A 27,961-nucleotide genomic window follows, 5' to 3' on the forward strand; every position below is an offset into this window, starting at 1 on the left:
TTCGCGTTAACGATCAATTACTTTTATTAAGGAAATAAAAGTCGTCCAACACTCAAAAACAAAAACAGGCTTACAGGCGAACAGGAACTCAGACTAGGAATACTCACAAAACAGGCTTTTACTTAGAACGGGCAAGTACAGGTTTCCTCAAGTCAAACAGAACAGAATAATGCAGAGTAATGCAATGAACCCGCGCCCGGCAATCCCCAAAACCCCCCCTTAAGAAGCACACACGCAAATTAGAAAATCTGCTACAGCCGGTGCCAAGGGGGCGGGGCCAGCCGGTCGCCACGGCGACCATGCTGGACATGACAGAGTCATTATTGTTGTATAAAAAAGTTGAGAAAAGTTAAAAAAAAAAGGAAGTATAAAATGAGAAAATGAAAAAAGTCAGGTCATCCCTTTAATCAGTATATTACCAACAATAACTTAATGCAGAAAATGAATTAACAATTTGAATAAGAAAATGTATTATTCTACTTAATTATATTTGCATGTATTTTTCCTTCGACAGTGAACGTCCAAGCTACTTCATTTTTGAACATTTTTTTTAATAAACGTCATAGGTGTCGAGCAACTCAGTATCTAACATTTTTTTTTAATTAACAATATATATGATATAAGGAAACACATGTGCAATATAACATGTTAAAGTACATAAATAAACACATTTGAAAAAAAATATGGTGTAAGATTATTTTGTATTTTGTAAGGGAAAATACGACATTTTGTAAGGGCATGGAGCCCTGTAGGTTGACAGGTATGATATTACATAAGATTGACAAACGGCATTAAAACAACAGATTTATGTGTAAATAGCATGTAAAGTATGAGCCCTATCAAAAGGAAAGCAAGCGAAGCAAACTATCAAGCAGCCGTAATTTGATCCCGGATGTTTGTGTCCACTTTATAAATCGTCTGGTAGCCGTCATCCCAGGCATAGAGCTCTTTGTCTCCAGGGTGGTAGTGGATACTGCTGTGACTTGTGTAGCGTTTCGGGAAAAACACCACAGGACTCTCAGAGCTTCGGTTGATGGCATAGGTATGACAAAACAATGAGTTAGTTGGAAATAGAAGAATCAAGACTCAATTCTTACCATACCACTCGACCTTAGCTAGTTGCTCCCCTTATTAATGATTGCAAATCCCCTTGTAACGCAATTATAAACCTTACAAACAAAAGGTGGCATCTAATTGGATCCGCCCATCTCTGTCTGTCCCTCACCCCCTCATACAACCCCCCTCCGGAGGAAAACAAAGCCTATACAACAAGGACAGTACAAACATCTTTTTTGTTCCTTATCTCTTTGTTTTCCTTATATCCTCACTGTAAAATGTGGAACTGGAGTGCCACGTCCAATTTCGTTGTCACAACATATCCCATGTTGTAACATTGACAATAAAGGTATATTCTATTCTATTCTATTGTATTCTATTTACTCACAGCATGACAGACTATGAAGAATATCACAATATTAGCAACTTACGACGACGTTGTCGTCTGGTACCAGTGACGATCCGGGTTAGAGCCACGGTGTACGTAATTTGAAATTAACGAAATGTAGAAAATACGGGGAAAACGTATACGTTGTTGGGAATTAATATCAAAATGTACCGTTGACCAAATTGTTCGAATTAGTTATCTGACTCCATTAACCAAACACAACCTACATTCACCCAAAAATGTATGCGCACTCGTTTCTTGAGGGAAAAGATGAACAAGAAAGCCGACATTTCCACACGGGGGCAGATTTATTTTCCCTAAAAATTTAACTAAGTGTACTCCATCGAAAATGGCCGAATTAGTGACATTGGAGTCTCAGGGAAGCCTTTTTCTCAAGTCCTTTAGCTTTTTCCTATTGGCCATCTTCTCCCCGCATAATGGCGTGCCGACTCCTCCCATGGGTGTGCCAAGGAAGCCCCCCTGGGCTTCACCATCTCGTCGAAGAGCGTCGCAATGTCTGGAATACTCAAAACAACACCGAGCGTTTCTACGTGATCAGGGCCTTTCTGCGTCTGGATGTGCTGATTATCTTATCAGCCTTACGTCCCGTTCCCGCCGTTCATGTAGACAACATTTTCCACCAGAGTGCCCTGACATCGCACCACAGCCCAGCCAGTGAATATCTTTTGCATTAAATGTAACTTGTATTCGATCGTATAAAATCCTTTATAGTCGAATGTATAAAATCCTTCAACGTCGACAGGTATGATTCATTCTTTCTCAGTAGTTTGTTCGCATTCAGGAATTAAAAGATTTTATGCTTTTCATGTGAATTTTTGAGTTGAAGGCCAACCTGTGGACGGTGTCGTGGATGTCATAGACACACTGAACAGTGGAGCGTCCGCCATAGTGTGTGTTGTAGACCACATAAAGAGTGCCGCATATGACGAATGCTCCTTCAGCATCTTGGCTTTTACACTGCGTGTCCCAGATGTGCTCAACTTCCAGATTTCCTAAACAAAAAGACATCCATCATACATGCTTTTGTTCATCTTGATAAAACCTTAAACCAACATGACAAGAGTTCTTGTGCAAATTGTTATAAATGAACTATAATTTTAACTGTCAGGGTCTTCCTTGACATTTTTATTATGGCGTTTGTAATTGGTGATGGATGTTCATGATCAACCAGCAGGGTTGGGTAGGGTTACTTTAATTGGATTACTTTCAATTACTTTTGGATTACTCCAATACCAAATATGCTAATAAAAGACAAAAGAAACTAAATATGAATAAAATTACTAAATTTTGTGAGTAATAGAATACATGGAACGGCAAAAATGATGTTGGCAAGCTGATTGGATTTATTTTCATTTTGTTTCTGTCGCATTTTATGTTAGTTTTGCCGGAGATCAAAGAGATCAAAGCCAGGAGAGAAAGCTTACCACGTGTTGTGAGTCATCATTTTATTCATATTTAGTTCCTTTTGTCTTCTATTAGCATATTTGGTATTGGAGTAATCCAAAAGTAATTGAAAGTAATCAAGTTAAAGTAACCCTACCCAACCCTGTCAACCAGTCATGCATGTTTTTGGGACATGGGAAAAAAACAAAGTGCCCAGAGAAAACTCACTCCAACACGGGGTGAACATGCAAACTCCACACAGGGAAGCGAGTAGCTGGAATTAAACCAAGGACCCCTAAACCTTCAGGTGGATATGCAAACCACTTTGTATATATATATTTATATATATGTTTTTGTAGAACCGCCTTAATTCTCCTCAGCATTAATTTCTCAGAAATTGTCACTCAAATGCTCTCCCACTGTCAGAACCAGAACAGGAGGAGGACCCAGATGCGTAACGTTTACTCACAAGTTTATTGAGAAATAGAGGAAAACAAACGCCAGCGATCCAATGCTCGCTGGACGATGGAGGCAAGCCGCTCACGGAATTGGAGCGTGATCGGAATGTGGAAGTGGATCTCCCGGAATGGGAGATCGTAGCGTGGTCAAACGGGCAAAACGGGTCGATAGCCGGAGACAAACGTGGAATCAAGAACAGACTACTGGTATACGGAAAACAAACCGGGACCGACGGGAGCCAGAGTCAAAGTTCTTGCCTTGCGTATGAAGAGGTTGACTGACGGACTGACAGGGAGAGACTGGCGTACTGGGTATAAATAGGAGGAGAATTAATCAGGCAACAAGCAGCAGCTGGCGCCAAACGAGCGGGCACAGGTGAGGGCAATGAGTAATCATGACACCCACTCCTTCATGACAACATGACGGATGTGGGGAATATTCAAGATCTTGTGCTTCTCCACCTTCCACTTGAGGATGCCCCAAAGACGTTCGATTTTGTCTTGATCTGGAGACATGCTTGGCCGGTCCATCCCCTTTACCCTTAGCCCCATTAGAAAAGCCATGGCCATCTTAGAAGTGAGTTTGGGGTCATTGTCAGGCTGGAACACTGCCCTGGGACCCAGTTTCTGGATGGAGGGGATCATTCTCTTCCCCAGTATTACAGTACATGCTTGAGTTAATGTTTCCCTCAACTAAATGCAACTCTCAAACCCCAGTTGCGCTCATGAGTGGACATGAGCAGAACATTGTACCTCTCTGGACCAATGATGACGAAGGGACTTCATTCTTTTTTTAGAAAGAAAAAAACCTGTTGTAGTGTTAACTATCTGTATTTTTCCATGTCTTCGCTACTCTCACCATCCTGCTTCACTATGCCTACTCGCCATACAGGGCTGCCTACACACTTCAATTGCTGAATACAGGAAGCAAGATTAGGAAGTTGGGGCTTCCTCGATGTGAGGACAAATATCTGATCAAAGCCATTCTTGCCACGTAATGTTGATTTATCAAATTGAAATATTCCCAGAGGTTTGATACTAGATGACATGTCTTCGCTACACTCACCCTCCTGATTCACTATGCCTACTCGTCATATACGGCTGCCTACACACTTCAATTGCTGAATACAGGAAGCAAGATTAGGAAGTTGGGGCTTCCTCGATGTGAGGACAAAGATCTGATCAAAGCCATTCCAGCCATTTAATGTTGATTTATCATGTTGAAATATTCCCAGAGGTTTGATACTTACTGACATTTCTTCGCTACTCCCACCCTCCTGATTCACTATGCCTACTTGTCATATGGGGCTGCCTACACACTTCAGTTGCTGGATACAGGAAGCAAGATTATGAAGTTGGGGCTTCCTCGATGTGAGGACAAAGATCTTATCAAAGCCATTCCTGCCATTTAATGTTGATTTATCATATTGAAATATTCCCAGAGGTTTGATACTTACTGACATGTCTTCACTCCTCTCACCATCCTGATTCACTATGCCTACTCGTCATATAGGGCTGCCTACACACTTCAATTGCCGAATACAGGAAGCAAGATTAGGAAGTTGGGGCTTCCTCGATGTGAGGAGAAAGATCTGCCACTCCTGACATTTAATGTTGATTTATCACACTGAAATCTTCCCAGAGGTTTGATACTTACTTTGAACCCTTTATACACTTTTTTTTAAAAACAAAACAAATAAAATGTATTTTTACGTTTTGGCACTCAGGGACAATACTTCTAAAAACGTATTTAAATGTTATGGCATTGGATGAGTTAAATATGTCTGAAAAGGACCACCGGACCGTAACTAAACCAAAATGAAAAATATGGCGGAAAAGTGCTTATTTCACTAAAGTACAGAATAGTATTGTAATACAAAGCAGCAATACCTGCAATATTTAGGATGTGTGAATACACTTGCGTTACCTTTATCCAGTTTCGTTAGAACCAAGTTCCCTCCATATTCTGGATCAGCATGAATGACCCAAAGACCTAGTTCATCCACAGCCATGTCTAAGTAGGAGTAAGGATTCAAACTGTACACTGGGAGGCGACCTGCACCTGGGACAAGTGTACTGTCCACCACCGTGCCGTTCGATAGGTCAACCTGAAATAAACATGAGTTTGAATGTGAATGCTAGGCAGAAAAATCTAAGATTTGCAATTGGAAAATGGAACAATTTGATAGATCTTATTACCGGTAATCTAGGTACCGTAAATTCCGGACTATAAGCCGCTACTTTTTTCCCAAACTTTCAACCCTGCGGCTTATTCAGTGATGCGGCCAATTTATTAAAGCGTAGACAAATCCTCATCATGCAAATTGCAATAAGAAAGGTACATGACGCAACTTTCAAGCTAAACGCCATCGAGCAGTCCGATATAGAAGGAAACAGAGCTACTGCACGTAAACTTCACTTTGCGAGCATGTTGCTAGCGTGTTTTTGAATAAGGGAGCGTGGGACGACGTCTATATGTCAAAGTCTCTTACCCATACTGGAGGAAGACAACTTTGATGATGTCAATTATAAGGAGGAAGATGAGGACGGTTTACCGTGCTCATTGCAAGTATGGTATGTTTCTTTAACAGAGCTGTTTACTGTGTTGCTAGAGTGTTTCTCGTAGCGTTTTGCTACCCTTCACAGGCACGGTTTGGGATGAAAGTTATAATATCATTATTAAAGCTTTGAAAACTCTCGGTGTACCGTCTTTCTTTGTAAATATGTGTAACCATGTATAAAATGTATTTGCAACTGTATATTTTTGCAATGTATTTATTTTAGAAACTTATTCTGATATGTTTTGTACGAGCAAATGAGAAAGAAGGGGCGGGGCAAACGCGGGCTGACGGGAAGTGGAGTAAAGGTGAGATGTTTTTGTGGACGCGGCCGACAATAGTGGATATATATTTTTCCCACCCTTACCTTTGGAAATATACACTTTTTTCCTTGGATTACTTTCAACGGGCACCCGGACTGTGCAGGTCTGCATTAAATCTTAAGTACCGGTATCATTTTCCGCTGAGATAACCGGCTGTGTTTTCTGGACTGTATCGGGTATGGGTTAATTTCGTGTTAGTATTGCGTTATTATAATGTGGGCGCATGCGGCTAATATACAGATGCCGCTTGTGTATGTACAAAATCGGTTTTCCTCCCGAAATGTGGTGGGTGCGGCTTATAATCAGGCGCTCTATAGTCCGGAATTTACGGTAGAAGAAGGAAAACTTCACAGGAGATCTTGTATTTGGCAGTGTGATTCGCAGCTGTAAGATGAGTCAATAGACTTCCAGTGAAGACAAAATGTCTTCTTTGGCATCTTATTTGAACTCTGTGTTGCATCAACTTAACAGCAAACTTCAATATAGTATGCGGATTGAAGTTTTGTGCCTGTTTCTACCAGAGCGTCAGTGGTAATAATTTATGCCTTAAAGAACTCTGTTATACTTCAGTGGCCGACAGAACTTTCCTGATATTAGTTTCCTGACACCGCACCCGAAAAGCTATTCGTTCATGGAATGATTTAGAAAATAATCTTAAAAATGTCACTTATTTACATCAATTTAAAAAATAATATACTCTAGGTATTTTGAATAAATATACTAAAGAAGATTAATAAAGATTTTCTTTGGGAATTATATTTTATGAGAGTCACTAGCAATACTATTTACCGTAAATTCCGGACTATAGAGCGCACCGGATTATAAGCCACACCCACCACATTTCAAGAGGAAAACTGATTTCGTACTTACACAAGCCGCACCTGTATATAAGCCGCATGCGCCCACATTAAAGCATGTTACACAATCACAAAATTAGCCCGCGAATGTGGGGTTTTGGGGTTTTTAAGGGTTATTTTTCTATCTTCGTTATTCATTATCCATTATCCGTTATCGGTCAGTTCATAATACGCTGCAAAGCCTAGGAGCCGGGACACTTACTCTCAGCCAAAAGGCCAAGCTAAGGTCCTAGTCCTAAAGCCTTGCTGCGATCATTGCGGATGCACCGTTCCCGGAGGTACTGCAATACCGGGCCGATGCATGGAGTGGACAGAGCAAGCTCTTATTCCATCTCCGCGAATGTAACTGAATATAAAAGACACAGTCCAAAAACCACAGGCGGCAAAATCAACAGAAAATGATACCGGTACTTAACGTTTGATGCAGACCTGCAGAGTCCGGGTACCCGTTGAAACTAATCCAAGGGAAAAAAAGTCTATATTTCCAAAGGTAAGGGTGGGAAAAATATATATCCACTATTGTCCGCCGCAACAACAGGTCTCACTCACCTTTACCCCACTTCCCATCAGCCCGCGTTTGCTCCGCCCCATTTTTTTTAATTCGCAAAACATATCAGAATAAGTGTCTCAAATAAATACATTAAAAAAATATACAGGCGCAAATACATATTATACATTGGTTACACATATTTACAAAGAAAGACGGTACACCGAGAGAGTTTTCAAAGCTTTAATTATAATATTATAACTTTCATCCCAAACCGTGCCTGTGAAGGGTAGCAAAACGCTACTATCAACACGCTCGCAACACAGTAAACGGGTCTGTTAAATAAAACATACCGTGCTTGTTGAGAACCACGGTAAACCGTCCTCATCTCCTCCTTATGACTGACTTCATCAAAGTCGTCTTCCCCAGTATGGGACAGAGACTTTGTCATATAGACGTCGTCCCATGCTCCCTTATTCAAAAACACGCTAGCAACACGCTCGCAAAGTGAAGTTTACGTGCAGTAGCTGTTTCCTTCTTTATCGGACTGCTCGTTTGCTTTTAGCTTGAAAGCTACGTCATGTGCCTTTCTTTTTGCAATTTGCATGATGAGGATATGTCTACGCTAATTTAATTTGTGCACAAGCTAAGAAGTTGCAGTCTTCCTCGGCGCATATATTCCACCGGTCTAAATCTTACCTTTTGTACTCGAGCGCCGCTGGCAGCTGTTAGAAAAATGACATAAATTGGCCGCATCACTGAATAAGCCGCAGGGTTGAACGTTTGGGAGAAAAGTTGTGGCTTATAGTTCGGAATTTACGGTAAGTTTGGATTGACATTTCTTTATTAAATGTCCCTTTTCGAGGGAAAATATAACTTTTATTTTTCAAAAAAACTGCAATAGCTTAAAAACCCTACTGACACTAGATTTCCTAAAACTAAGCAGTGGATTGATACCAAAACCTGTCTTTCTCTTGGGGAAGGTATTTGTTGCTACAGTCCTGTTTTAATGAAAGACAGTCAATTTTGAGGTTACTTACTCATTTCTTTTATGTTGCTTTTGGCAAAAATGAATCCCTCAAGTATTTTTGGATAGAAAAGGAAAAGAACATATAAGCCTTTTCCAATGATTAAGTTCATTTTGAGGGGACCCTGTCTCCATCCAAGAGTCACACCCTTTTTTTAATTTAAAACAAATATGGACATATCTTCCAAACTCCTAACTCACATTGCTAAGCGAGATTAATGCTCGCCAGACTTTCAGAAAATGAAGAACAATATGTAAAATCTGGTATTGATATCCATACTTTGAGTATCTGGCTGGACGTATCTGCTTTGTGGTAGTAGAGGAATCCATTGTAGACCATGTGGCCTGTCCCCTGCCATGAAAAAGGAAGCCTGACCACCTGACTGGGTGGAGCAGCGATTCTCTCCGAGAAGCTTCGTAGGGATTCGTATTCCAGCAGCGTGTCATTGCGAATTCCACTCAACAGGTACACCTTCAAGTATGAAGACACATTATAGTAATACCTCGCTGTATCGCGGTTTCGTTCTCATCTCATCTCATTAGCTGCACCGCTTATCCTCAGTAGGGTCGCGGGGGTGCTGGAGCCCATCCCAGCAATCATCGGGCAGTGGGCAGGGGACATCCTGAACTGGTAGACATGCGGTTTCGTTACTTTGCGAAATTTCATTGTGCATTGTGTGTTGCCCCGCCCATTTTCTGTGTCTGTCTCTCTATAAGCCATTGTATCGACAAAACGCCTGGATTCATAAATGCACCAAAAGGCGGAGGAAAATGCTTGATATTGCTGAGAAAGTTGGACCTAGCGATATGCTAAAGGAAGGCCAAAGCTTTTCTATAGCATATATGTGTTTTCCCATCAAAATCCACATGATGGTGATAATAGGATAGTGTCCTGAAATCATTAAGAGCAAGATTATTATTTTAATTATAATTTGACAATACGGAATCTATTTGTAAAATAAGTTCATAAAGTACATTACTTTTTCTGTTAAAGAAATAATTGAGCCTCTATTTTTTTATTTTTTTACAAATAAATCCATCCATCCATCCATTATCTGCACCACTTATCCTCAGTAGGGTCGCGGGAGTGCTGGAGCCCCTCCCAGGTGTCTTCGGGCAGTGGGCAGAGGACACCCTGAACCGGTTGCCAGCCAATAGCAGGGCACACAAAGACAAACGACTCACTCGCATTCACACCAAGGGACAATTGGACCGGCCAATTAACCTGACATGCATGTTTTTGGAATGTGGGAGGAAACCGGAGTGCCCGGAGGAAATCTACGCAAGCATGGGAAGAACATGCAAACTCCACACAGGAAGGTTCGATCCCATGACCTCAGAACTGTGCCGCACACGCGCTAACCACTGTGCTGCCCTATGAATAAAAAATAATTTTAACCCAATTTTGCTTTTTTCTTATTGCACGGCTTTGTAAATTAAGGACTTGATCCACTTCGCTTTACACGATACTTTGCTGCAATCATGTGGGTGTTATGGAACTTTGGGTTCTGTCATACAAAAATCATACATTTATAAAAAGTGCTCGGGAGCCAAGAGGGAGTGACAAAGACCCACATTTGGCTACAGAACAGGTTTAGTGGGTGGAGCGGTCCACCTCTGTTGGCGATAGAAAGCGTTTCTCTCTGTTTAGCCAATCAAAATGTGGAACACAATGCACCATTAAAATCTGTGAAGCATTGAACCAGTCATAACCAAAGCACAAAGTTGTGTAATAATCAGGGTTGGGTAGGGTTACTTTTTTTTTTACTTTGATTACTTTCAAATACTTTTGGATTCCTCCAATACCAAATATGCTAATAAAAGACAAAAGAAACTAAATATGAATAAAATTCTGACTCAGAACACATGGTAAGCTTTCTCTCCTGGCTTTGATCTCTTTGATCTCCGGCAAAACTAACATAAAATGCGACAGAAACAAAATGGAAATAAATCCAAACAGCCTGCCAACATCATTTTTGCCGTTCCATGTATTCCGTTACTCCTCAAACCTGCACAAAATTTAGTCATTTTATTCATATTTAGTTTTTGTCTTTTATTAGCATATTTGGTATTGGAGTAATCCAAAAGTAATTGAAAGTAATCACGTTAAAGTAAGGGCAGCATGGCGGCGCAGTGGTTAGCGCATTTGCGGCACAGTTCATGTCTTGGGAACCTCCTGCGCGGGTTCAAATCCAGCTCCAGACTTCCTGTGCGGAGTTTGTATGCTCTCCCCGTGCTTGCATGGGTTTCCTCCGGGCACTCCGGTTTCCTCCCACATTCTAAAAACATGCATTTCAGGTGAATTGGCCGGTCCAAATTGTCTCTAGGTGTGACTGAGCGAGTGAATTGTCTGTCCCCGTGTACCCTGCGATTGGCTGGCAACCAGTTCAGTGTGTCCCCTGCCCACTGCCTGATGATTGCTGGGATGGGCTCCAGCACCCCTGCGACCCTACTGAGGATAAGCGGTGTGGCTGATGAGATGAGATGAAGTTAAAGTAACCCTACCCAACCCTGATAATAATTCACAGTTTCTCCCTTTGATTTAATATTTGACGTCAACAATGATGAGAATAAATATTTCGGAACATTTACCTTGGCTGATCCAGGAGACGGATCCTTGAACCAGGAGCCCAGGTTATCTCCCACCTTTTTTACAATTTTGAGAGACTTTATTTCACCCAGGACTAGATGGCAATCTGGAAACGACACATCACATGTACTATGAGTTAACCAGGGTTGGGTAGGGTTACTTTAACTGGTTTACTTTCAATTACTTTTGGATTAATCTAATACCAAATATGCTAATACAAGACAAAATAAACTAAATATGAATAAAATGACTAAATTTTGTGCAGGCTTGGGGAGTAACGGAATACATGGAACGGCAAAAATGATGTTGGCGAGCTGTTTGGATTTATTTTCATTTTGTTTCTGTCGCATTTTATGTTCGTTTTGGCGGAGATCAAAAAGATCAAAGCCAGGAGAGAAAGCTTACCACGTGTTGTGAGTCATCATTTTATTCATATTTAGTTTATTTTGTCTTTTATTAGCATATTTGGTATTGGAGTAATCCAAAAGTAATTGAAAGTAATCAAGTTTAAGTAACCCTACCCAACCCTGGAGTTAACTTATTGATTTATCTTTCTTGTTTTTTTATTTGTTTATGTGTTCTCTTGTTAATCTATCAATAAGACCACACCATTTTCTACTTTGATTTTGGCCTTTCTCTTGAGCTGATCCAGTTCTGCTGCCTTTATCTGTTCCTCAAGCAGGGCTTCTTCCATTTCAATGTCAGAATGGGCGGGCATCTTGTTTTCAAGATATTCCAGCTCCCTCTCCACTCGCTCCACACGCATGGACACGCTATCTATCTGGCCTCTCACCTCTGATCTGAAGGGGAAAATCACAAAATAATTCAACAGTTCCTGAATTTCTTGCTGAAACGACAAGCAATGAGATGTACTCATACCTTATAACATTCAAGGTTGACAGATGATTTTTCATTTCTGAGGAGAGATCGTAGGTCTTTTGGGTAACACTGACGGTGTTTTGATCGCATTGATTCAGTCGCTCCTTATATCGAACGCATAGAGGATTTGGATCACATAGAGGGAGTCAGGAACAGCAAACTTTGACACACTAAGAAAACTCAATGGATGATAAAATAAACATTCATGATACAACAAAGTGATGAGCTGGCGACCACAGACATGTGCTTCTTATAAGGGTTCTGAGAGTTCAGCGAGAAAACAGTCTTCTATCACTGTGGTACCTCCCCCTTAGTCATCAGACTCCTTACTCTAGAGGAGGACAAGGATTTGAATAGACCAGGACATTTTAGATAGATAGATAGATAGATAGATAGATACTTTATTCATCCCCGTACGGAAATTCACACTTCAAGCAGTCTACCCCGTTGTTTATTAACAGATGAACATGATGCCCTAGGGGTGCTTGTAGCGGAGTGGATGACGTCACGCCAGTCCAAAAGTTCGACATCCCTGCGGCAGATGGAAAACTTTTCTTTGTGAAAATCCAGGGATACACCACCTCGTGTTAGCAAGTCCGCCTCCTCTACGATTCCCCCCGGCTTTCGTGTCTCTGTTTAGCGGCGTTGAAGCCGGATAGCTCCGGGTAGCTCCGGGTGGCTACACGTTAGCGTCCGGAATGCTAAACGTGAGCCACGTTTCCGCAAAACACAGCAACTGCGCTCCCTGTGCGCTTCGATGTTTTCCACCAGCACTCGATGATCTTATTTGGACGTGAGTTCGCATTTACCATGATTACGGATGGTACCGAAGACTTATAACGCCGCTAGCCGCTTCGCTAGCTCTGGCTCTTCTTCCACGATAGGCCCCTTCATCACGCCGGCACGAGAATTCTTCAGGGCAAGGAGTTGAAATTCCTTGAATACAGTACACGCATTTTTTGTGCGCTAAAACCCATGTCCCATAGGATAGAAGTAATCCATAGTGTAGTTGTCAAAACGGGAAGAAAAAACACCGAAGATAGGAGCAGACAATAAAACAATAGGGCAGCTGCTGGAAAAGGCCGCTAGGGTTGACTTTCCCTTTAAAGTAATTAAACAATAAATAATAGAGCAGCTATGCATTAGAGAAGTGAAGGGGAAAGGACAAGCAATTTCATGAGGATTCAGCTTTAGGGGTAGGAAAAGTTAAAATAGGGGTCGCATACATACCTGTCAACCTCCACGGCTCCATGCCCTTACAAAATGTTGTATTTTCCCTTACAAAATACAAAATAACCTTACACCATATTTTTCTTTTCAAACATGTTTATTTATTTAGTTTAACATGTCATATTGTACATGTGTTTCGGTATATCATATATATTGTTAATTAACATTTTGTTGTGAGATACTGAGTTGCTCGACATGAATGAGGTTTATTATGAAAAAAATTCAAAAATTATGGAGCTTGGATGTTCACTGTAGAAGGAAAAAATACATGCGAATATAATTAAGTAGAATAATACATTTTCTTATTCAAATTGTTAATTCATTTACTGCATTAAATTATTGTTGGTAATATACTGATTAAAGGGATAACCACAAACCTGTCTTTTCTCCTTTTATACTTCCTTTTTTTCTTAACTTCTTTATACAACATAATAATTCGTAATATAATGCATCAAAGCAAGTGAGCCGTTTGAGAGCCGGCTCTCTTTAACGAGTTGAGCCGAAAAAGGGACGGACTTCCTTTCACTACATAACTACCACATGAAATCCGATTCATGCACACAGTAGCATCAAACCGCTTGCTTCGTTTGCAATAAAAAAAAAAACTATACCGAGATAGAGGATACCGCGGCGAACTCGTTTGACTTGATTGATTTGCCGTTTCGTGATAGTCGGTGTATACCGGATGGTACCCATAATTGACAAATTTGCGTTTTTCCGTACAGATTTTCTTCTTCGTCTTAAAATGCATAATAAAACGTACTTTGTACGGCAAAAACATACAGGTTGACAGGTATGCGCATGCATCTTGTTTTTTTTTTTGCAATATTAAAAAAAAATATTCTTACCTCTATCTGTCTCAGTCTCCTTTCCAGGTATTGTAGTATAAAAGCATCCTGTGGAGAACCTTGGTTCTTGACTGAACTCAAACAGAGAAAACCACATAACAAAAGCAGAAATAAATCTCTGTCTGACATTATTTCGGTTATGTAAAATAAGTCTGCTTAATTTATCCCAGCCCTGATAGGATTCTTTGTTTCAAATATTCTACAGCTCTCCAAAAGGATAAAAAAACAGAATAACAAGAACAAAATACGCTAATCCAAAGGGCATCTGTGAGCAGTAACAGTCCTATTGCGTTGAAAGATTCCGTAAAAAATTAAAGTTTTTCCACTCCTTTTTGTCGGAAAATTCAGTTGTTTCTCAGTTGGAGGCCAGACATTCTTGGATCCAGATTCACTGAAGGGATTCCAGTTCCTCTCTGCACGCCTATTTGATAGTCTGTGATCCCTTCCTTTTGTCCGCACCCCTTTCTTGGAACGTGTGCTTTTGAAGTATGAGCAATCAAAACACGAAAATGGGTGTTGCGCTTTAAAGCAACCAAGAAAAGAAGGACAAGAACTAGCCAAAAAGACCTATTTATCCATTCTATCCATCTATCTATCTATCTATCTATCTATCTATCTATCTATCTATCTATCTATCTATCTATCTATCTATCTATCTATCTATCTATCTATCCACCTATATATCTATCTATCCACCTATATATCTATCTACCCACCTATATATCCATCTATCTGTCCATCCACCTATTGATCCATCTAATCTATCTATCTATCTATCTATCTATCTATCTATCTATCTATCTATCTATCTATCTATCTATCTATCTATCTATCTATCTATCTATGCTATTTACAGTATCTATCTATCTATCTATCTATCTATCTATCTATCTATCTATCTACCCATCTACCCACCTATCTATCTATCTCTCTCTCTCACCATCCATCTATTTGTCCATCCATCTATCTATCTATCTATCTATCTATCTATCTATCTATCTATCTATCTATCTATCTATCTATCTATCTATCTATCTATCTATCTATCTATCTATCTATCTATCTATCTATCCACCTATATATCTATCTATCCACCTATATATCTATCTACCCACCTATATATCCATCTATCTGTCCATCCACCTATATATCCATCTAATCTATCTATCTATCTACCCATCTACCCACCTATCTATCTATCCATCTATCCATCTATCCATCTATCTATCTATCTATCTATCTATCTATCTATCTATCTATCTATCTATCTATCTATCTATCTATCTATCTATCTATCTATCTATCTATCTATCTATCTATCCACCTATATATCTATCTATCCACCTATATATCTATCTACCCACCTATATATCCATCTATCTGTCCATCCACCTATATATCCATCTAATCTATCTATCTATCTATCTACCCATCTACCCACCTATCTATCTATCCATCTATCCATCTATCCATCTATCCATCTATCCATCTATCTATCTATCTATCTATCTATCTATCTATCTATCTATCTATCTATCCATTCGTTTCTCTCTTTCTATCTATCCATCCATCCGTCCGTCTATCCGTCTATATATTTGTCCGTCCATCCATCTATTTATCTATCTATCCGTCCATCTATCTATCTATCCGTCCGTCTCACTCTCTCGCTCAATCCCTCTCTATCTATCTATCTATCTATCTATCTATCTATCTATCTATCTATCTCTCTCTCTCACCATCCATCTATTTGTCCATCCATCTATCTATCTATCTATCTATCTATCTATCTATCTATCTATCTATCTATCTATCCACCTATATATCTATCTATCCACCTATATATCTATCTATCCACCTATATATCTATCTATCCACCTATATATCTATCTACCCACCTATATATCCATCTATCTGTCCATCCACCTATATATCCATCTAATCTATCTATCTATCTATCTATCTATCTATCTATCTATCTATCTATCTATCTACCCATCTACCCACCTATCTATCTATCCATCTATCTATCTATCTATCTATCTATCTATCTATCTATCTATCTATCTATCTATCTATCTATCTATCTATCTATCTATCCATTCGTTTCTCTCTTTCTATCTATCCATCCATCCGTCCGTCTATCCGTCTATATATTTGTCCGTCCATCATCTATTTATCTATCTATCCGTCCATCTATCTATCTATCCGTCCGTCTCACTCTCTCTCGCTCAATCCCTCTCTATCTATCTATCTATCTATCTATCTATCTATCTATCTATCTATCTATCTATCTATCTATCTATCTATCTATCTCTCTCTCTCACCATCCATCTATTTGTCCATCCATCTATCTATCTATCTATCTATCTATCTATCTATCTATCTATCTATCTATCTATCTATCTATCTATCTATCTATCTATCTACCCACCTATATATCCATCTATCTGTCCATCCACCTATATATCGATCTAATCTATCTATCTATCTATCTATCTATCTATCTATCTATCTATCTATCTATCTATCTATCTATCTATCTATCTATCTATCTATCTATCTATCTATCTATCTATCTATCTATCTATCTATCCATTCGTTTCTCTCTTTCTATCTATCCATCCATCCGTCCGTCTATCCGTCTATATATTTGTCCGTCCATCCATCTATTTATCTATCTATCCGTCCATCTATCTATCTATCCGTCCGTCTCACTCTCTCTCGCTCAATCCCTCTCTATCTATCTATCTATCTATCTATCTATCTATCTATCTATCTATCTATCTATCTATCTATCTATCTATCTATCTATCTATCTATCTATCTATCTATCTATCTGTACACACATGCATTTCTATCCATCCATCTATCCATTCGTCCCTACCTCTATTAATCCTTCTGTACACAAACATGCATTTCTTTCCCTTTCTCTTGCTAATATTGTAAGCTGAACTACACTCATTTATCCACAAGAGAGCAGCAAACCTTAGAAATACATACCGAATCACCAGCCACACTATCCCCAAAACCCCCACTGTAAATGGTGAAAGCATGCTTCTCTTCAAGCTGGTGTGCGAAAATGGGGAGTAGATATGGGGTGGTTTCACCCCTCATAAACGCTTAAAACATTTTTTAATTGACCACTTTCTCAAATTTAAACAACAAAAAAATATCTTGACCTCACTTTATTATGTGAATCCACTTCTGCCTTTTTTAAAGCAAGACTAAACCATGTTAAGACTGCAGAGCTTAATACTTAATTCCGAATTTTTCGTGTGAAATCTGATGTTTTTGTAAGATTGTTCACATGACCAACTAAACCTGTAAGCGACTTGAATTTCCTATGCGAAGGTGCCACATGACATGACGTCACAGGGAAGGCAGGCATGTTTGAGGAAGTACTCATGGATGTTAATAGCGGAAAAATCCAAAATCTGGCTTTCCAACATTGAAAACTGTGTGTGTGATGGGATTTGAATGTAAATATTTTTAACTACCACTAGAGCACGGGTCTACAACATTTTAATGTTTGTTACGAATTAGCGCGAAGGGCACCTAGTCTGATAAGAATTTCCGAAATAGCAACTTAGCTAGCTGGTGTTAAAATATCCACAAAGGTAGCTTGATCGATAGCTCACTGGGATGAATAAAGTATGTATGTATGTATGTATGTATGTATGTATGTATGTATGTATGTATGTATGTATGTATGTATGTATGTATGTATGTATGTATGTGTGTGTGTGTGTGTGTATGTATGTATGTATGTATCTATCTATCTATCTATCTATCTATCTATCTATCTATCTATCTATCTATCTATCTATCTATCTATCTATCTATCTATCTATCTATCTATCTATCTATCTATCTATCTATCTAAAAAGCCATATAACTATCCAGATAGAACGCTAACAACAAAGCTCGAATGATATTTAGAATGATAACTGTCAAAAAAGGTAGAAATGTTAGCTAGATGGCTAAATAAGGTAGGGAAGATAGCTAGCTAAAAAGCTAAAAAGGTAGCCAGATAGCAAGATAAGAGAACATTGTGTGTATATATATATATATATATATATATATATATATATATATATATATATATATATATATATATATATATATATATATATATATATATATATATACATATATTTGAGACTGGTATTCCAGTCTACGGCTGCTTTATCTTGAAGCAAGACTAAGTCTTTGTAAAAATACGGCCCCAACCTCGCATTAGATTTACATTTTGGTAAAAAATTGCCAATAACAGTTTTAAATAAGCCCTTTTTTAATTCTGGCAATGGATTGTGTTTTGCTGTTAAAAATAGAGTGCAAGATCAAATCTAATGCTTTTCAATGCATGGAATATTACACCTTCATAAGCAGGTTGTAAACTGAAAAATATGTTAAATACAAAATAGAGCATAGATTTACGTTTTCAAATTGATATATATATATGCATTAAATATTTCGTAGGGTAGTTTTTATCTGGCATTTATGTTGGCAAAAGTATCAATATTGTGTTGACCTGTCACATGGGAATGGAACTCTTATCATTTTGTCAATTACAGGTACTATCCGGTATACACCGACTATCACGAAACGGCAAATCAATCAAGTCAAACGAGTTCGCCGCGGTAGCCGCTATCTCGGTATTGTTTTTTTCGTTGCAAACAAAACGAGTATGATGCTACTGTGCGCACGCGTCTGCAGCCTCGGAATTTATGTAGTAGTTATGTAGTTAAAGGAAGTCCGTCTCTTTTAAGAGAACCGGCTTTTTCGACTCAACTCATTGAAAAGAGCCGGCTCTCAAACGGCTCACTTGCTTTGATGTATCATATAACGAATGATTGTGTTGTATAAAGAAGTTAAGAAAAAACGGGAAGTATAAAAGGAGAAAATGAAAAAAGAGAGGTTTGTGGTTATCCCTTTAATCAGCATATTACCAACAATAATTTAATGCAGAAAATGAATTAATAATTTGAATTAAAAAATGTATTATTCAACTTAATTATATTTGCATGTATTTTTTCCTTCTACAGTGAACATCCAAGCTACTTAATCTTTGAATCTTTTTTATAATAAACCTCATTCATGTCGAGCAACTCAGTATCTCACAACAAAATATTAATTAACAATATGTATGATATAAGGAAACACATGTACAAGATAACATGTTAAACTACATAAATAAACACGTTTGAAAAAAAAAATAGGGTGTAAGATTATTTTGTATTTTGTAAAGGAAAATACGACAGTTTGTAAGGGCATGGAGCCCTGGAGCTTGACAGGTACGTTAACACATACTGTAGAATAATTGACACCTGACCCATAAAATAAACCTACATACCCGGGCACACACTTTGCCTTCCAGCGCTGCTCGCAACAGCTGATGACCAGATGATCGTGTTTGATTCTCTCCTTTTTATCTGCATCCTCCCTGTGGTCTTCCCATAGTACCGTGTGCACAAAATACAATACCAAGTTAGAATACCTAAAATAACTGCAGTAGTTAGTTAATAAGAGCAATCACAAATCATGGTCTACAGAGTACACCTAAATAAAAGCAGCAGGTGGAAATTTAAGACAGAAAACGTATTTTTGTCTTTATACAAGCCTCACTGGATTTTAAGCCGCAGGTTAAAAGTGGAATGCAAGTCAAGTCAGCCCTTACTCACAAGAAGTCTCAAAGGGCTGCACAGACCACGGATTATTGCAAACAACAGACTATTATGACACTATCCCCTGATCTAAAACCTTCATAAGGGCAAGGAAAAACTCAAAACTTCAGCATGATGAAAATGAAGAAACCTTGAGAAGGGACCGCACATGAGGTAATCCCCTTCCAGGATGACCAGTCTGCAATGGATGTTGCAATAACAAATAATATACAGATATTGTCAACATGAAATTTTTGTAGTTCATAAGCTATTAAATAGAAGTGAGTTTTAAGCCTAGATTTCAACAGTTCCACTTATTATTTAAGCATTTTTAAACAATACTTGCCATTTTGTGTATATAGTGCATTTATACTTATTATTTAAGCATTTTCTAAAATAAATATGCACAATTTGTATGTAAATACTGTACTTGTATTCAATATTTAAGCATTTTTTGCCATTTTTTCATATATGTACATAATGAAGTCAACTCACGTTTATTCGTATAGCTCTAGTGCAGTGGTGTCCAAGCTTTTCAGAAAGCAAGCCAGATTTATTAATCTGAAAATGTGTGAAGGCCGACTATTCAGCCTGGCATTTTTTGAAGGGTCTTTGATTAATTTACGCTCAATGAGAGGTTTGCAGTGCTTGGCTATCAGCGTTGTGACCTCGTAGCTCGCCTTTGTATCATTTTCATTTGACTTGCCGGTCTCGTGAAAAAGTGCTATTGTGCCGTTAAAACAGCTTCCAGTCGCTTCACCTTTTCGCAGCGTTCATTTTCAGTTAACTTTTTGTTGACAGCATGTTTGGTCTGGCAATGCCTTTCGATATTATATTCTTTAAAAAGACACAGCCTCTTGGCAAATTAGGGAGACGCAGTTGTTTCGGATTTCGGTGGAAAAATACTCTAATCCCCACATGTTCTTTTTTATTTACAGCAGGCATGTTAGAAATAGGGTGGGCCAAAATTTTAACAGAAAGCCAAAGGCAAGGTGGCTGAAGAGATACTACCATCATATGATGAAATGGTGATTTTTTTTCTTTTTTATCAACCTGATTTTATACAGTGCTCAACATTACTAGCTGGCCAAATGTTATTAATTTCATGACAAAAGCTGCAGGTTTTCATGTCCAGCGTGGTCGCCGTGGCGACCGGCTGGCCCCGCCCCCTGGGCACCGGCTGGAGCAGATCTTCTAATTTGCGTGTGGGCTTCTCAAGGGTGGGTTGTGGGTATTGCGGGTTGCTGGTTCATTGCATTTTCTGTTCTGCATTTTCTGTTCTGTTTTGCTCTGTCCTGTTTTGTTTGATTCGGAGGAAACCTGTGTTTGCACGTTTTGAGTAAAAGCCTGTTTTGTGAGTATCCCTAGTCTTAGTTCCTGTTTGCCTTGTAAGCCTGTTTTTGTTTTGTTTTGTCCCTGAGTGTTGGACGACTTTTATTTCCTTAATAAAAGTATCTGATCGTTAACGCGAATGAGTTCTCCCTTCCTGCCTCCTGCCTCCGATCTGGTCCGGTCCCCTGACAGCAGGCCAGTAAAAATGTGATCACGGGCCGAAATTGGCCCCTGGGACGGATTTTGGACATAGCTGCCCTAGTGTATTTGTACTTATTATTAAAGAATTTTCTAAAATACATTTTTACCATTTCTATGTATGTAGGGTACTCATATTTATTATTTAACCACTTCTTAAAAATAAATATTTTCCATTTTTATGTATATAGTGTATTCATATTGTAGAATTTGTGTAATTGAACAGTAGCTGAAGTGAAAAACATCCCATACGCATTAAGAGGTCGAAATGGTCGCATGATACGTCATAAGGTATTCAAGTTGTTTTGGTAATATTGCTAAACAGTATTTGCATTTTTGTTATATTGCTGCTTTTTGGTTTGACTCTCATCTCATCTCATCTTATTAGCTGCACCGCTTATCCTCAGTAGGGTCGCGGGGGGTGCTGGAGCCCATCCCAGTAATCATCGGGCCATGGGCAGGGGACACTCTGAAATGGTTGCCAGCCAATCGCAGGGCACACAGGGACAGACAACTCGCTCGCTCATTCACACCTAGGGACAATTTGGACCGGCCAATCCACCTAAAATGCATGTCTTTGGAACGTGGGAGGACACCGGAGTGCCCGGAGGAAACCCACGCAAGCACGGGGAGAACATACAAACTCCGCACAGTAAGTCCGGTAGCTAGATTTGAACCCACACAGGAGGTTCCCAAGACCTTAGAACGGTGCCGCACTCGTGCTAACCACTGCGCCGCCGTGCTGCCCTGGTTTGTCTCTTTTGTTCTCAAACAGTTGTTGTAGTAGAAGTACTGTTTGGACTGTTAAAGGTTTTTACATCGTATATCTTCTATTATTTGCACTATTTGTCATGATTTGCCCATTGCCCTCACCTGTGCCCACTCGGTTCCCCTCCCATTTAAACACATCAATTTCATTTACTCCTTGTCAGTCCGTCAGCAAACCTCTGCACATGCAAGGCAAGCACTTTTTGATTCTGGCACCCGTTTGTTTCGTCCTTTGCTGTTTTTTGCTCGTCCGTCCCTGGCCTTCCGATCGTCTACGGTTACCTGACTTGATTCAGTCCTCCGACCACGCCCCGATCTCCCGTTTCGGCTGCTCGACTCGTTTCCGTCCTCCGACCACGCTCCGATCTCCCGTCCCGGCTGCTCGAATTGTTTCCGTCCTCCGCCCATGCTCCGATCTCGAGGGCTTCCTGCTTCTGCTGCCAAACGAGCACCGGATCGCTGTCGTTTGTTTCCCTGCGCCTGACTTTCCCAATTCCTCAATAAAGCTTGGTGTGAAACAATACCCGTTGAGGTCTACCGTCTGTTCTGGTTCTGACACTATGACTTCAAAATATCGTGCAATGGAAGATATAGTTGTCGTATTGACTCTGTTCCATTATTGTTTCTGTTGCATTGATTCTTTTTTTGGATTGACTCTTTTGACTTTTGTTCTGTACAGTTGTTGTGATAGAAGTGTTTTATTGTTTTTATTGTATATTTTGCATTATTATTGTTTTAAAATATTGTGCGGAAGAGTCGGAATGGCGAAAACAAGAGTCGGACTGGCGCGCAGAAGAGTCGGACTGGCAAGCAGGAGAGTCGGACTGGCGAGCAGGAGAGTCGGACTGGCGAGCGGGAGAGTCGGACTGGCGAGCGGGAGAGTCGGACTGGCGAGCAGGAGAGTCAGACTGGCGAACAGGAGAGTCAGACTGGCGAGCAGGAGAGTCAGACTGGCGAACAGGAGAGTCTGACCAGCGAACAGGAGAGTCAGACTGGCGAACAGGAGAGTCTGACCAGCGAACAGGAGAGTCAGACTGGCGAGCAGGAGAGTCGGACAGGCGAGCAGGAGAGTCAGACTGGCGAGCAAGAGAGTCAGACTGGCGAACAGGAGGGTCGGACTGGCGAGCAGGAGAGTCGGACTGGCGAACAGGAGAGTCGGACTGGCGAGCAGGAGAGTCGGACTGGCGAGCGGGAGAGTCGGACTGGCGAGCGGGAGAGTCGGACTGGCGAGCAGGAGAGTCAGACTGGCGAGCAGGAGAGTCAGACTGGCGAACAGGAGAGTCTGACCAGCGAACAGGAGAGTCAGACTGGCGAGCAGGAGAGTCGGACTGGCGAGCAGGAGAGTCAGACTGGCGAGCAAGAGAGTCAGACTGGCGAACAGGAGGGTCGGACTGGCGAGCAGGAGAGTCAGACTGGCGAACAGGAGAGTCTGACTAGCGAACAGGTGCGGAAGGCCAGCCGATAGGCACGGCAATGAGGCCGAGCGGCGTGGCGTAGAGTCCGACGGGGACCTCGGACAGATCGGCGCCAAATATTTTCAAAATATTGTGCAATGGAAGACATAATTGTCATATTGACTTTGTTCCATTTGTATTTTTGTGCTTTTGTGGATTGACCCTCTCGATTAACTCAAGCGGGATGGCTTCTATTATCAATTATCACGAAACAAATGGTTTTGAGTTTTTCCTTGCCTTCATGTAGGTTTTAGATCAGGGGATGGTGTCATAATAGTCTGTGGTTTGCAATAATCTGTGGTTTGTGCAGCCCTTTGAGACTCTTTGTGATAAAGGGCTATATAAATAAACCTCACCATTGGTATCAGTATTGCCCTACCTCTAATAAAATAAAAACCAGACGGTGCAACACAGAAAAATATAAGGTAAAGTAAAAATGTAGGAAGTTACGTTTTGGCAGTGAGTGAAATGACAATATTACAATATGGCCTGAAATGGTGACTGCATTGTATTTCACTTATTTGATTTTCTAGCTGAGGGCCACAAATCTCTGCATACGGTCGCATGGCTCACATGGCACGTTGAGATATACCCTCATGAAAAATGCATTGCAATATGTGGAGGAGACCTTTCAAATATCCATGAAGTCCCAGCAAGACATCCGACTCTGTCCATGAGACCCACATTCGTCTTCCTGTGTCTTGTATGTTGACGAATCGCTCGTATTGTCAATGTTGCTTGCGAATGGAAACGTCTCTATTTGGGATAGGTCAGATTTTGGAGACTGAAAATAAAAAAGGAAACTTTGGTTTAGTTGGAAAGAACCCTGAGTGTTTTTCAAAGCAATAGTAACTCAAACCAGGGCAGCTTTCTTGTTTTCCTCCTTTCTTGTTTTCTTTCTTTCTTTCTTTCTTTCTTTCTTTCTTTCTTTCTTTCTTTTTACTTTTTTACTTCTTTACCTTTTTACTTTCTTACTTTCTTACTTTCTTACTTTCTTACTTTCTTACTTTCTTACTTTCTTACCTTCTTACTTTCTTACTTTCTTACTTTCTTACTTTCTTACTTTCTTTTGTATTTTTTCATGTTTTCTTGCTTGTTTTCTGGTTTTCTTGCTTTCTTGCTTTCTTGCTACCTTACTTTTTTGCTTTTGTTGCTTTCTCGCCCTCTTGCTTTTTTGCTTTCTTGCTTTAGTTCCTTACTTTCTTGTTTTCTTGCTGTCTTTCTTGTTTCTTGCTGTTTTCTTTCTCTCTTGTTTTTTTGTTTTCTTTTTGTTTTCTTGCATTTTTTCTAGTTCTCTCTCTTGTTTTCTTGCTTTCCTTCTAGTTTTATTTCTTGGTTTCTTGTTTTCTTATTTTCTTTCTTGCTTCCTTTCTTGTTTGCTTTCTTTCTGTCTTTCTTGTTTTCTTTCTTTCTTTCTTTCTTGTGTTCTTTCTTTCTATTTCCTTATTTCTTTCATTAGTTTTTTGTTTTCTTTGTTTTTCTTTCTTGTTTTCTTTCTTTCTTTCTTTCTTTTTACTTTTTTACTTTTTTACTTTCTTACTTTCTTACTTTCTTACTTTTTTACTTTTTTACTTTTTTACTTTTTTACTTTTTTACTTTTTTACTTTTTTACTTTTTTACTTTTTTACTTTCTTACTTTCTTACTTTCTTACTTTCTTACTTTCTAACCTCTTACTTTATTACTTTATTACTTTCTTACTTTCTTTTGTATTTTTTCATGTTTTCTTGCTTGTTTTCTGGTTTTCTTGCTTTCTTGCTTTCTTGCTACCTTACTTTTTTGCTTTTGTTGCTTTCTCGCCCTCTTGCTTTTTTGCTTTCTTGCTTTAGTTCCTTACTTTCTTGTTTTCTTGCTGTCTTTCTTGTTTCTTGCTGTTTTCTTTCTCTCTTGTTTTTTTGTTTTCTTTTTGTTTTCTTGCATTTTTTCTAGTTCTCTTTCTTGTTTTCTTGCTTTCCTTCTAGTTTTATTTCTTGGTTTCTTGTTTTCTTATTGTCTTTCTTGCTTCCTTTCTTGTTTGCTTTCTTTCTGTCTTTCTTGTTTTCTTTCTTGCTTTCTTTCTTGTGTTCTTTCTTTCTATTTCCTTATTTCTTTCATTAGTTTTTTGTTTTCTTTGTTTTTCTTTCTTGTTTTCTTTCTTTCTTTCTTTCTTTCTTTATTTCGGTCTTTCTAGTTTGAATTCCTTCTTTCTTTCCCTCTTTCTTTCTTTCTTTCTTTCTTTCTTTCTAGTTTGATTTCTTGCTTTCTCTCTTGATTTCCTCCTTTCTTGTTTTCCTTCTTTTTTGTTTTCTTTCCTGTTTTCTTTCTTGTTTTCTTTCTTGTTTTCTTTCTTGTTTTCTTTCTTTCTTTCTTTCTTTCTTTCTTGTTTTTTTTTTCTAGAGGCCTGAAACCAAAAACTTTGTGTTTTCTATATCAGGTTGAAGAAAGTTCCCCTGGGAAATAGTCCCCAGGTCACCTTTTCAAGTCGCAGATATGAGTCGTCTATCGGTAATATGTTGTCGAACTCATCAAGGAAGTAACTATTTAAAATTAACATTGGAAAAAAAAATTGCACAACATTATTTGCTGTAATTAAATGGTGACTAAACAGTAAACCTTTTCCATCTATCCATTCAAAGTTTTGTTTGTCCTCAAGTTGCAATTGCGGCAAATTATAATTTTGGTTCAAGGCCATAAACACTCTGAATCCAATCTTTTCATCAACTTTTTCTTAACTACTTCTTTAAATACATTTTCCAATGTGAAGCTACAACGTTAGGATAATCTGTATCGTTTCAGTTTTCCCAAAATTATTACTCACTTTCGAATGTGGGATGACGATTCCAACAAGCCAACTTAAATACATGAAAGTATACTTCATAAGTTAGGTCATTTGCAGTATCACTGTCCATTTTTGTTAACAGAACTTTCTTTCTTTCTTTCTTTCTTTCTTTCTTTCTTTCTTTCTTTCCTTCATTCTTTCTTTCTTTCTTTCTGTCTTTCCTACTTACTTTTTGACTTTTTTACCTTTTTACTTTTTCGTACTTTCGTACTTTATTTATTTATTTATTTTTTTAGCTTTTTCTTATTTTCTTGCCTTCATGATTGTTTTCTGGTTTTCTTACTTTCTTACTTTTGTTGCTTTTGTTGCTTTCTTTTTTGTTTTCTTGCTGTCTTTCGTGTTTCCTGCTTTTTTTCTTTCTTTCTTGGTTTTGGTTTTCTTTCTTTCTTGTTTTCTTGCTGTCTTTCTTGTTTCCGGCCTTTTTTTCTGTATTTATTGGTTTCGGTTTTCTTTCTTGTTTTCTTGCTTTACTTCTAGTTTTATTTCTTGTTTTCTTGTTTTCTTTCTTGAGCTCTTTCTTGTTTGCTTTCTTTCTGTTTTTTTGGTGTCTTGTTTTCTTTCTTTTTTCTTTCTTGTTTTCTCTTTTTCTTTCTTGTTTTCTTTCTTTTTCTTTCTTGTTTTCTCTTTCTTTCTTGTTTTCTTTCTTTCTTTCTTGATTTCTTTCTTTCTTTTTTTCTAGAGGCCTGAAACCAAAACCTTTGTGTTTTCTATCAGGGTGGACGACTCAGAAGTTAGGGTTAGACAAAGCAAGTTCCCCTGGGAAATAGGCCCTAGGTCACCTTTTTAAGTCGCAGATATGAGTGGTCTATCGGTAATATGTTGTCAAACACTGGAAATAAAAAGATTGCACAACATTATTTGCTTTAATTAAATGGTGACTAATCAGTAAACTTTTTCCATCTATCCATTCAAAGTTTTGTTTGTCCTCAAGCTGCAAGTGCGGCAAATTATAATTTTGGTTCAAGGCCATATCACTCTGAATCCAATCTTTTAATCAAGTTTACAAACTTTTTCTTAACTACTTCTTTAAATACATTTTCCAATGTGAAGCTACAACGTTAGGATAATCTGTTTCGTTTCAGTTTTCCCAAAATTATAACTCACCTTCGAATGTGGGATGACGATTCCACCAAGCAGACTTGAATACACGAAAGTAGACTTCATAAATTAGGTCATCCGCAGTATCACCGTCCATTTTTAATTACAGTTCGTACAAGATTTCGCTCACTTATTCCCGACAGCTTCTCATCAGCATTCTGATCTTTTCCTGTCAGTGTGTGCTTGTAAAACACAATCTTCTTTCCACCCTCAAGTTGCCACTCTGTGTATTGTCAGACCTCCTGCTGCCCCATCTTTCAAAACGTAATGACTCTGAAGCTCCCCTGTCGGGTAATGAGGTCTAGGTGAATGCCAAATCGACCCTGGGTATATAAATTCATTAGCGCTAATGAAGTAGTTACCTCACTGAAAGATTAGCATTAGCCTCATTCTAAATATTTCATAGCGACAGCATTATTTTTTTAGTCTCTGTAGACCCGAATGTGACTGCAGTTCAGGAAGCTTATGGGATGGGTGAGAAATTGTCTTTTTCTAAATAGGGATAGGCTAAACCAGTGTTTTTTAAC

General features: G+C 39.0%; 1 protein-coding gene and 1 pseudogene across 1 annotated transcript; both read right to left on the reverse strand.

Annotated features, from left to right (window-relative positions):
* Positions 1-27,585, reverse strand: olfml1 (olfactomedin-like 1). The gene is made up of 11 exons (XM_088339239.1): positions 27,441-27,585; positions 24,149-24,304; positions 19,459-19,555; positions 14,106-14,176; positions 12,028-12,131; positions 11,758-11,948; positions 11,151-11,254; positions 8,839-9,030; positions 5,234-5,414; positions 2,298-2,457; positions 1-1,024 (listed from the first exon to the last, which is right to left on the reverse strand). Exons 3-11 carry the CDS (start codon positions 19,541-19,543, stop codon positions 868-870), a joined length of 1,245 nt encoding a protein of 414 aa, XP_088195365.1. The 5' UTR covers positions 19,544-19,555; positions 24,149-24,304; positions 27,441-27,585; the 3' UTR covers positions 1-867.
* On the reverse strand, positions 7,301-7,447 carry LOC148362367 (U2 spliceosomal RNA; annotated as a pseudogene).
* Positions 27,586-27,961: the final 376 nt, after the last annotated feature.

This window comes from Urocampus carinirostris, chromosome 7, assembly GCF_059441175.1.
Source record: "Urocampus carinirostris isolate Australia breed hairy pipefish chromosome 7, RoL_Ucar_1.0, whole genome shotgun sequence".
Lineage (NCBI taxonomy): Eukaryota > Metazoa > Chordata > Actinopteri > Syngnathiformes > Syngnathidae > Urocampus > Urocampus carinirostris.